The 12,545-nt window shown below is 34.4% G+C and overlaps 1 protein-coding gene across 1 annotated transcript; it reads right to left on the bottom strand.

The window, feature by feature from the left end:
• Positions 1–413: 413 nt before the first annotated feature.
• On the bottom strand, positions 414–794 carry LOC113228610. Its single transcript, XM_026461964.1, has one exon. The coding sequence runs from the start codon at positions 792–794 to the stop codon at positions 414–416; it is 381 nt and encodes a 126-aa protein (XP_026317749.1).
• Positions 795–12,545: the final 11,751 nt, after the last annotated feature.

Below are 12,545 nucleotides of genomic sequence, written 5' to 3' on the forward strand. Positions count from 1 at the left end.
CTGTTTAAGTGTGCCAATAGCGACTCTACTCCCTCTTTAGGCGTAATGGCAAATACGTCATCTACATAGCGCCATCAGTATCTCGGTTCGAATGGAATGTTCACCAGCGCAGTATCCTCAAACCATTCCATAAATATGTTAGCCACTACTGGAGCTATCGGTGATCTCATTGCTACGCCGCCGATTTGTAAAAAGTAATCACCCCTCCACATAAAGTTTCCCCTCGTCAGAGTGTACTGTATCAATTTCATATAACCGACAGGTAAATTAACACACTACTAAATCAGATATAATCATAAGTACGTCCTCTATCGGTATATTTCTAAACGATAATACAACATCAAAACTCACCAATATGTCGTTATCACTAACACGTACTCCTTCCAACAACTGTACAAAATGTGTAGAATCTCTCACATAAGTTGATGTTTGGTTGGTTGGTTGGAGGTGTAACTTCTTTTATACGTACCACTGTCACACAACAAGTTATTCATCTTTTCTTCATAATCCCGCGTGTCAACGATGACTGTGGCATTACTTTTGTGCGCCGGCAGAACCAGTACATCAGAATTCCTTCGTAGTGCATCCAGAGTATTCAACTCGGACCTGACTATGTTAGGCTTAGGTAGCTTGGATTTTCTTAATACCTGTAAAACGTCCTGTCTTAAACACTCAGCTTCATGGCAGTTTTTTTTATTGCGCGCAATAGTGTCCGCCACATTTGTAATCATTGATTCCACAGATATTTTCCTCAGTGTAGGTGCAAAATTTAGACCTTTAGATAAAGCATCCATCTCGTACTTTGTCAATTCCCGCGAGGATAAATTTATAACAGTTTTAAATGTCGAAATCGTATTGTATTCACCAGTGTGTTTTTGCTTGGAATTTTTCTGTAAAGCACTTCAACTTACTCTCGTGTGTTTTTTCTGAATTTACAGTGACATAAGCAGCCCTACTGTATGTCATTGCATCGAGAGTTACCTAAAAATCCGGTCTTAAAACCTGAGACAGCTGCAGATGTAAGTGGTACAATTCTCCTGTGATGATGGATATCTTTCGATAGTAATCTCTAATTACCCACTTAAGAAACTTCCTGTTTACATTTTCAAAGAAATGCTCGTAACCTTGAATGCACTTTGAGGGTTTAACTGGCATGAATTTAGGCATAACACAATATTCACGGCACCTTTTTAAAAAGTCTACATTCGGTTTGATAAAGCTAAGGTTTTAGCGCGGGAGAAGTATTTTATGCCCCGCAAAATCCGAGAGGTTAAACCGCAGCGCGCAGTGCTAGATGTGACGCGGTCGCGAACGTTGCACTCAACCCCTGAAGAAGACCATCGATTATGATTGAAACTAGTCGGACCGCTTCCGACTAAAATACGACGCGAGTAAGTTCCGTTACTTTTATATTATAATTATGATGATATTACGGTAGTTAAATAATTCACCATACCTAAATGTACAGTGCACAAAAGATGAAAAAAGTCCGTTTCGGTATAAAAATGAATTTCCTGAAATAGGATGTTTTCTGTACATTGACTTTATACTTTTATCGTAATAAAACGCGTACTCGCCCTATGCAAACTAAAAATAAAATTCTGTAAAAAGCTAAAAATACAAGAAATTCGTGGATATATTTTCGTTATAAACGGGAACTTTCCTCGAAACGTAAATTTGGAATGATATACACATTTCATAAAAAGTAAAAGCAAAAGGGTAATGCATGTATAGGCCAAATAGAAAATTATAAAACCTCACCCACACCGTGGGCTCTTGTGATGTAGATAGAGATTATAAGCCTTACACTCGCTGATCTGCTTGATGATCCTGGCATCACTTTCTCTTACATAGGTTTTCACTTTCAAATTTACGCAATCAAGGGAACATGAACCCGAAGTTTCACTTCGACTTACGGCAAATTATGGCTGAATACAGAAAGAAATCTTCATTTTTACGTCCCATTACCGTCGTTTGGTTGAAAATTGAGCATTCAGCAGATTCAAAATTAAATGAAGGGAAACGAAGTCGAAGTTGTACTCTTACAAGATTTGATTTTACGGATTTGCGTGATTCTCATTCTAATAATTGAAGAGGATTTCCAGGTGGGCCTTTTTACTGAATGAAATGAAAGCCACTTCAATCAAAAGCTCATAGCAAATATTTTGGAACGAAAATGAAAACAAGTTCTCATAATAAGCACTGAACTTAATCTAAAATGAACTATGGATAATACCATATTCAATATTCCATGAAATGTACTGTAGCGCAGCTTGGTTAGATTATACTATTTTATATTTAGAACCGTATAAAAGTAGAAGGTGGTTTTCAAATGAACATCGGTAGAGTTCTAGACAAATCTTCAAACTGAACACAGTAAACCTTTATTTACGATTATAGTCATCATTTATTATTAAATAATACCTCGCACTACGCTACAGTACATAAGAATCAAAAATATAAATGTTAAGCCCATTTCTCCAAAGCCGCAATTTTCTGTATCCATGCACGAAACTCCACTTATTTATCAAACCAAAAATCTACAAAAAAAGAGTGTATACTTATAGGTCGAAAGCTAACTAGAGAGCAACGGTAGCGTGTCCCGAATGCAGATCCAATACAAAGTGTCAATTTTCTAAAAATGGAAACCATATATCAACATTAGACTTTAGTTCACATACAATAAGTTACATGATAGAACTTATAATCTGAATTTCACAATAAAGTAGACAATAATTTTATCACAATACCAAGATTAATGCGTGTCCCAGGCTTACGAGGGAATTCTGTGGTACATATCACAAGTGAAGCATTTTAGATGCTTCGCAATTCGTTTGTATTATTCGTCCATCACGCCCCTGTGGCTGGAGAGAACAGGTGCATAATTCGTTGCTAATTTTAGGACTTTTTGCGTGTAAATACGTAATTCGGTGGATTTGGTCCAGGTTGATTTTTGAATTTGGTGTATACGATATTTCAAAAACTAAATTTGATGGTTGTACTTAATATTTTTTATAATATGTGTTGTAACGACTAAAATATAATAACAATTCATTGGTTTTAGAAGTATTGTCGTTTACGAATAATATAAAAAAGAAATATTTTCTGAATCCTAAAGGCCTTGGATTCGGTGGATTTTGTGCCACCGAATTCAGAAAAGCTTCCACCGAAGTCGGAAAAAAGTGACATCGTAGCCATATTTTCTTTGGAAAGCAAGAACTTTATACGTTTTTTCATATAAATATAATATTATTTATTTTCACAATTTTATATTACTACTTGCCTCCCGTTGAAATAGAATAAAGAACACAAAAGAAAACAAAAATTCAAGAAGAAAAAGGAACGTGCTAAAGCAAAGATAAAAAGCGATCCAATTATATTACGAAATGTTTAAAGAAAAAGATAGTCTGAGGCATGCGTAGAAAAAGCGGAAGGAAAGATTTTGAAGTTGCATAAATTACCTCGTCATGTATAAAAAGTATTGAAAAATATTATTCGCGCAACTTCCAAAAAATTTATTGCTTTTGTAGCTACAGATTACGTTCTAAATATTTTTTTCTAAAAGATACGGAAATACTATTGAATGTTTTCATTGCCTTTTTCATAATATTTTATACCAAAATTATGCCTTTTGTTGAATTATCCCGATTTTGGTGTAGCTGAATTCGGTGGATCAAATCTAATTGCCCAATTAACGCAATCTTATGAAAGTTAGAGTTCTTTTTCCTTACCGCGAAATGTTTTTTCTAAAATTAAGAATAAAAATCGACCACTGAAGTCAGAGAACTTAACCCTTCTAGAACAAATGCGCCTAAAATTATCCATCACCTTACTAATTTTCAGCTTTGTACGAAGTAGGGAAACAAATTAGCCTACCAATCTTGGCGATAGCTACAAGTTCTCCATCTTTAGTCATAATTGTAATATTACAGTGCTAGACGACTGTACTAATGATTTAATGTCAAATTATTAAATTCTCAATACTATAAGAGCTAGCATAAACAAATTTTCTGCACGAATACTAACCATAATAAATCTCCAGAAGTTCGTGTCCTTTGATCGCACTGGAAATAAAATCCCAGACCTCCTCCAGAACGAAGACCTCGCCCAAAGTGCTAAATTCTCCGCCACTCAGGTCGTCAATTCTATATAGATCCGAAAATATGAGCTATTGTAGTACGTAGTGTTGTTTTGTGTTGATTGAATCGCGTTCACCTGATGGAACTTGAGTTATACAGCAATAAACGAATCGGGCGAAGTTACTGAATTATTCTCGCAAATTCAAATATAATAACACAAAGCAAACCTGATGCCCCGCAACTATTCGGAGGAAATGTAATATACACGGAGTTACCGGTATTGAAGTTTAGTGTGACACTGCTTTTAAATTAATGCCCAAAGTTTCGGTATTCCGTACGTGCATGGATAAGTGGCTCGAAACAATACGACATTCATGTAGTCTCTAATATTACGAAATTCAATTATTCCTAGCAATATACTATCAAGCGCTCGTTTTTGAAATATTAGTTTCTTGTATGTAATTAACGTTTTGATCGCCGTAATATAGTAAATAAGTATTCTTAATACTTATGAAATGCACTCAAATAACAAAAACAAAAATATTCCAATATCTTTTTAACAGGTATAGAAAACAATGGGCGATTACGTAGTGTACACCGGTCTAATTTCACAACATTAAAACGCACAATATAAGTAAGTATAGTTCCAGCAACACTTTTGCTAATTTGTAACAATGTCTACAAAACCACAATTATCACAAACAATTATATTTTTTAAATATGTATTTATACGTAATACGAGAGCGTTGCAGAGCGAAAGAAGCTGTAGTGACAAAGATAGAGAAAGAGATGTGACGGATGTAGAAAAAAATTATAAAAGTATAGTAAAGATTTCCAAGGCGAAAGTGAGCGAGCAAGTTGGTAACGGGTGACTAAAGCAAAATTACCACAACCACATTAAGGATGTCCTAAAGAAAGGCCAGATCAAGACGAGTGTTGATGAGGCGAAAGATATGAGTTAAGAGAGGAGAAAAACAAGTGGAAAGTTGTTTTCTCTGTCCACCCAGATGGGAAAATTGATGCCATAAACTACTCAGCAGTGGTTGAAGGTGGGCTGTAGGTAATCATTTTGATGATTGCTGGTAACACGTATGCTCTGTGGATGCATAAAAATCCGATAGGTATAACAAACGTTGTTGGAATTACATCTGTAGAATAGATGTGTGGCGCCCAGCTGTCATATACGCAAGAAAATCTAGGGACTAGTAATGTTAGCTATTAACGAACAGCAAGTACTGTAACTTTATTTAACTTCAGGACGTTTTGTTCAAAGAACATACCAGTCCTATTTTTGTATACATTTATTTGTTACACAATTTACAATTTCTTTTAATTATAGCTATATAGTACAGAATCAACTATAATGATGATTTACCATGTCACATAACATATTCGCATATTTTAGCAAGGGTTCAGTAAGGTGTTATCACCTTGGTGGTTGTTGTATTAAAACAAAAACGTACGTAAACATAAAAACACTAATAAAATATCGTTCCGGATTTTCTTAGTAGGTCAATGTCCCGGATGATCTATTTCAAATCTTTCAATAACAAACAACTAAGCGAAACTACACACAGACGAAGGGAAATAAAAGAGGATCGGAGGACATGACATATTATTTTTTATATGTGAAGCAATGTGAAGCAATAAAATCGCATACAAGTTGTATTTGATTGGTAATCATACGTAGTGTTCGATGTTTCAGTGCACACAAACAATGTCGACGGTGTAATGAATAACAAATAAAATACTATTGCGGCACATATACCTACCTACAAGCAATAAACTTTCAAGAGCGTTTTATCACCGTGACAAGCGTGCTCCGAACTTTTTGATTGCTTTCTCAGCTGCAAGAAAACTAAATGAGCTCATGTAACTTTAAGGGCAAGATAGGCTCTCAATGACAAATATACTGTTAAACATAATTTATTATCTCCGCTTCAAGTTGAAGCTACTGGCGAATAAAACTTAGACGTCTTTGTTACCGCAACGGGGAGAATGTAGGACTCAACACCTACTATATTTTACAGATTTCTAGAAAAAAAACTTAAGCAAATATTAAGAAATACATAAAGGAATTTGCATGTGGTAAGGACCTTTCTATAGTTTTTTTTTAACGCGTTTGAGAACACAATGCATTTCTTTCTTCTTATCGTCTCTATGGCATACACTATAATGCTTGCCGTCGTGGTGAAAGGATTTACTAATTAGCGTAAGGTACTCGCCGATTGTTACCCAGATTGCGCCAGACGTACTGGAAAGGTATGGTACGTCGCGCGGGAAGTTTTCTTGCGTGCTCCCAACAACAAGAATAAGAACAAGATGGCGCTAGTCTAGTATGGCGGTAGTTTCATCAAACAAATTGTAACCACTACCGTTCGTTTGCCAGTTTATGTAAGTACCATAGTTACATATTCTTTATTAAAATCTCGTAACTATAATTTTGATAAGTTCTTAAACTCTTCAAAACAATATAATGTTCGAACGTTCATAGACTCACATATTAGAGAGAACATCATTTCGCATTCTGAAAATGGAGGCCCGTCAGAAGCTGTATTTGGCCTGCCTAATGTTTGATATAGTTAAAATCCGGAAACCTGATTATCTATACCACAAAATTAATTCGTCACAACGTGTAAGGGGGAATAAGTTCCGATTAATTCCTAAAAATGTTATTAACATCCCAAAACACAGAACGACTGCTTTTCGCGGCGGTTTCAGGTATCGTGTCAGTAAGTGCTGGATTGATATTCCTCCTCCATTTCGTGACAGAAATAATAAAAAACGATTTAAGCGTGAATACAAAAAGCATCTTTTGTCTGAGCAGATATGTCTCGCTACATAGATATTTCCTTAATCGATGGGTTTAATACCTGTAAATCTGAATTTCCGTATTATTCATATTCGGTGGCTATTGTTACAATTTGATATTATGTTTGTAAACTTACATTATTATTTATATTGCTTACCTACATTACTTATATTGTTTGCTTTACATTTTACACTTTTACTTGATATATTATATATATATAAGTATATATATATAAAATAAGTAATATATATAATTTAGAGTTAGCCTTTGTGTTTGCCTGTGATGCACTTTGGTGGCATTGCTTACTGGGCTGCGATCACTCACCATAATGGTACTGGCAGAAACCCAGCACTGTTTGACTTCTCTCGGTCCACAGTATTTATGCTGAGTCAGGACCACTTTAGCACAAACTGTAGTCATAGGTACATTAAAATTTGATCAGTTCTTATAGTATATTTGTTTTCCTCACAGTATTTGTTTTTCTTGCAGTATGTGTTTTATAGTAATGTATATAAAATTAATAATTAATGTTCTATGTGCTTTTATGTTATACTCTGTGCAGTGATTGTAAATGTTTTGTTTCTGTTTGTATATGTGCTGTATAAACGTGTTCTCTATCTATCTATTTCGCAGAACAAATATAAGTATTGGCTACCGTTTGGTCTGAGTCTTTAAGAATTGGTATTTCCAATTATTTTAATTGAAAAAGGTAGCTAATAACCTAACCTCATTACAGAGTACTAAAAAAACCGTCCTCAAAAGTCATTCGTCCCCTAGTTTACCACCCTTAGAGGTCGTCTTAGAGGATGGTGGAGTTATGGCGCAACATACATACAAAAAAAACATACAGTCGAATTGAGAACTCATTCGATCATACGAATTCTGAAAAAGGAGGAGTCCTTTTTTTGAAATCGGTTAAAATAATTGCAGTGGTCCTTTGACATAATAGAAAACACCACCAGAGACGCCTAGATAAATACATGTTCACGTAAAGTAGAGAATGCTATAATTGTCACGCTTAAGAGGTTCGGTTCGCGTTCGCGGTGGATCCTCTGTACTTCTTCTGGATTTGTCTCTTAGACACGTTATAGAGTTGTCATACATACATATTAGCAATTTATTGCTAAGATAAAAATAGCAATTTTAGTATTTAAATAATAACTAAAAGTGTACAAAATAATGTAACATAACGCGGAAAAATACTTTCAAACAACTTTTGAAAATTATTAATACAAAGATCGAACTCTAAGAAAAAGTTCCTTCTATCCGGCTGGATTTGAACCAATGTCATTCCAGCTAATCAGACTAGAAAGACACTCAATAAACTTAAAAATTACTACATTTGAAAATTCAAACAAATTTACTTGTGTTGTAATACAAATTGACGAATACTGGGCGAAATTAAAATGGGAAATAGAACATATTATATTAGAATTTTCTAGAAAAAAAAATAGTGAATAAGGAATGATACATTTACCGGATAATGATTTTTAATAGCTCTATATTTAAACAAATAAAACGGCGTAGCAGTGAGTTGCCGATGTGCTAGTATGCTGAAGCAAATTGAGTTTTTACGGTCGCACAGCTGTGCACTAATTGCAATTTCGCGCTATACGAGCACTTTAAACACCCATTTATGGTTTTTGTACTTAATATCAGATAAATATTTTGGAAATAATGGCTGTTAGGCGAATTGCATAGACACGTGGAAAAAAAGGTAGATGATTACTGATGTTAAGAGACCCTGTCTTTCGATTTAGAAATCAAATAAGAAAAATATAAAAAAATGTAATAATACCTTTATTTCAAAGCAAGCAAATGACACATGAAGTTAGACAATTAACACTAGTACTCATTCGCATTCATTCGTAAGGCGTTCCCCTGAGTACAATAAGTAAAAATCTCTATGGGTTGTTCTACGCAAATAAATATTTGTCAACGTTTTATAATTGACAATATATACTTTTTATTAAAATCTTAGGTAGAAATATATATACTGTTAATAAATCGTCACATTAATTTATTTTTCACCTCATTAGCTCGAAAAGGCTTTCTTTCGTATTTGAAATCTGCGCTCAAAAGCGTTTTTTTCCACGCTGGGGTGGAAAAGTTTATTTATTATATGTATTTTATTCTGATTATTGTTGACATTAAATTGACAGCGATAACTAATTTTGTTTATTAAAACTGATTTGTTATAGTTTTAAATTTTTATTGACTTGATATTCAATTTTTTTTTGTGAAATTACTCCACTAGTTATAATTATTAATACAAAGATCGAACACTCAGAAAAAATTCCTTCGATCCGGCCAGATTCGAACCGACGTCTTCTAGCTTACCGTGTCAGACGCTACACCAACTAAGCCACGGAACGAACCAGCGGACCTCACGAATTTTTCTGTGCTTGCGTCATGTCTTTGTATTTGTATGATTTGTTATAGTTCAACAGTTTTTCTTTTATCTACCATTTTCCTCGTTATAGTGAGGTGAAAAGTTGTGTCTTTCACTCGGCAGCAAATTTGTTTTGCGTCTCGTGCCTTGAAACCCTCACTACACTCAGGGTTCTATTTTTTTAATCTTAACCGCCATCGCTTGCTCAAGTTTCAATGCAAGCACTCGCGTCAAACAACAACTTTGCAGCCTTGCATAACAAATAACTATTATTTAGTTAGAAAATGACGTGTTTTCATTTAGAATTAGGCTTATCAAAATAAAAAATAAAAAAGGTATTAATGTCACGGTGACGGCGGTCGCCATTGCGAAATACATGTTCGACGAGATAAAAGTTGGTTTTGTTTCGTTTGAATTTATAATGAAAAGATATTATAATAATTTATATATAACAGACACTGGAATCTCATTTCTATGTCTACTATGAAAATTTAATAATACTTAAAGAACTAAACGGATACTACCAAGAGTTTTTAAGTAATCATAAATTGTATCAAATGGTTATCACTAAATACAGGTTTTTTACTACGGTATGATTTCTTTTTATTTCCCGATATTGTCAAATGGCAGCTTTAAGAACAGTCATATCTGTCTACACTCTTTCGATGTCGGCGTAGTTTGTCTCGATTATTTGGCAGCGCTACTATTGTCACCACACATAGAATAGAATTCATGTATTGTGTGAATGTGGTGAACATTAAGATCTTATGAACAAAATTACAGTACGATAAACCACCCTCACTGTATCCACGCGTGAAACTGAAGTCGAACCATTTTTGTTTTTATTATTATTGTTGTAATCACTAAATACCGGATTCCAGGCACTTGATCATTTAAATCCAACTTCACGGTTAAATGCTTGACACGTTGCGATTTCGATGGCATCTCTCGTATCAAACGTGGTACGTACAGACGTTCCGTTTTCTATGCAGCCCGTCCCAATGGTTAGTGTCAATTTGTATAAGATGTTGTGCTATAGCTGACTTCTGGGGTGCACGAAAGGTCCGCAAAGGCGTTGTATTCATGTCCTCTGAACGCTTGGCGCGCCCCGGGCAACAATCGCCAAATACATTACGCCGATTGGCCAATCCTTTCATCACGGTGGCAAACATGTCCTACACTTCAGCATGGCGACTACTACTAGTGACAAGGGTAACGGCAATAATTTCCGGGCCAAAATAATTGTGTATAAAATAAAAAGAAGAAGCTGACTTCTGTGCATTATTGTTTTTTTACCTAATTGCCTCCGAGGCCGAACGGTTACTACGCTAGACTGCTACGCCGAGGTCCCGGGTTCGATTCCCGGGCCGGGAGAAATATTTGTAGGGTCTTCATTTATTTCTCTCGTGAGTTTGGGTGTAATTTGTGGTTGTCTATTGTGTTCATGGCACCCGCGGTACAGGGTTTCCTTAGCGCGGAGCTATGAGTGTATGCGCGTTACCGCTCGGACGTGTTCCTTCATACGGTCGATGATGGTCAATTTGTGCCTGAAATTAGTGGTAATCATTTACATAACAACCATAAAAACCTTAAAAAGAAATAAAACCCTTCGTATAAAGTTTTTGTTATACTATAGACAAAATTGTGAAAGGCAAATTAGGATATTAACAGGCGTTTTATTATAGATACGTATAGTATATTTAAATGATTGTACGGGGCTGACTCCCAAGAAAAGCTAGTTTATTTTTGTTCTTTACCTTAATATTATGTTTATCACTTTTTTCATGAAAATGTATTCTTCTTAATAATATACATTACGTTTTCATAAACATACTGTGACGTACATAATAATATTGTATCTGTATATATATATTTTTTTTTTTTCATAATACGTGTGAGGTACCGGCCTTGCGAATGGCGTCGTCGCCATAATTTTGATATTATTTTTACAAAACTATCGTACGTAGTCATTCATACATTTTTTTTGACATTGGCGAAATCTTTTTTAAGTTTTTATAAAAAAGAATTCGATGGGACCATACATTTAAATGAATAAGAATATAATTTTTTTACAACATTGTGGGGCACAGTTTGAACAGAACAAATTGTGCAGAATAATTTTTTTATTAATATGTTAAAGTAAAATAGCGTACGCTGTTAAACTATAGAAATAACTAAATAAATAGAGCTTTCCACGTTTAAAAATATTCGATTTGTTTTTTTTGGTCGCGTGTACTGCTGAACTAAACCGCTTCCATAATTTGATTATTTGTGGACCAAATTGCAGTTTATCAATTACCAAAACTACTGCATCAACAACATTGACTTATAAGTCAATGATCAACAAGGTTATTATGTTTAATATCAAACTTATAATGTTTGTGAACGCAATTTTTTGTTATCATTATCAAGAACGAAAATCTTATGTGAATTTTTATATTAAACATTGTTAATTAGACAATAAACCAGTCCACTATCGTGGGAACAGCATTGTTCACGTCGTCAAATGCACATGACTTTTGGCTTGAAATAATAAGGAAGTGTCATCACTCATCAGCAAACAATATTTCCTCGTGTTCAGCACCTTTCACGAGGATAGGTAAGTCAATAAGATAACTCATAAACAAAACGCACCAGAATTGTTTTTTGAATAACTACCGACACTCATAATCACATACCATTTTTATCGACCCAGTGGACCTCATCAATCAAAGAGGTTCCATTTTTAGAGTGTCAAGGTATGGCTCGCCATAGAATATAATAGTGAAAATATGGTGGTGTACGGAATCAAATTACTTGTAAAGATCACAGAATTTACCTACAGCATTGTGCTAGTCTTGCAACAAATGTGTATTTCATTAATCAACATTAGAATCAGTTGTCAGCAACCCTGACCGAAACCAAATTCATAAAAAATATTCCTGAAACATAATAATTTTTTTCTAAGAAATATCTATATCTTGTTGTTATGTTAAAAATATTCCTAAAACATAATATTTTTTTTCTAAGAAATAAGTATCTTGTAGATAGTTAATCGAACGTCAACAAGACGTTCGATTATCGACTATCAACAAGATTTTAAAAGTGGAATAAATTTGCTCTGCATCATGAGACCAAGAAATGCAAATGCAAAAAATAAAAACTGAGTGATCAAATATTAGGGGTTAAAGGGTTAAAGTATGAAATTGCCGTTTTATTGCAATAGGTTCTTTGAGTTTTCATAGAATCTTCATGGTTTGAGGTTTTCGAATGAAACTTTTTT

The sequence above is a fragment of the Hyposmocoma kahamanoa genome, unplaced genomic scaffold, assembly GCF_003589595.1.
Source record: "Hyposmocoma kahamanoa isolate Upper Pololo Valley unplaced genomic scaffold, ASM358959v1 232, whole genome shotgun sequence".
Lineage (NCBI taxonomy): Eukaryota > Metazoa > Arthropoda > Insecta > Lepidoptera > Cosmopterigidae > Hyposmocoma > Hyposmocoma kahamanoa.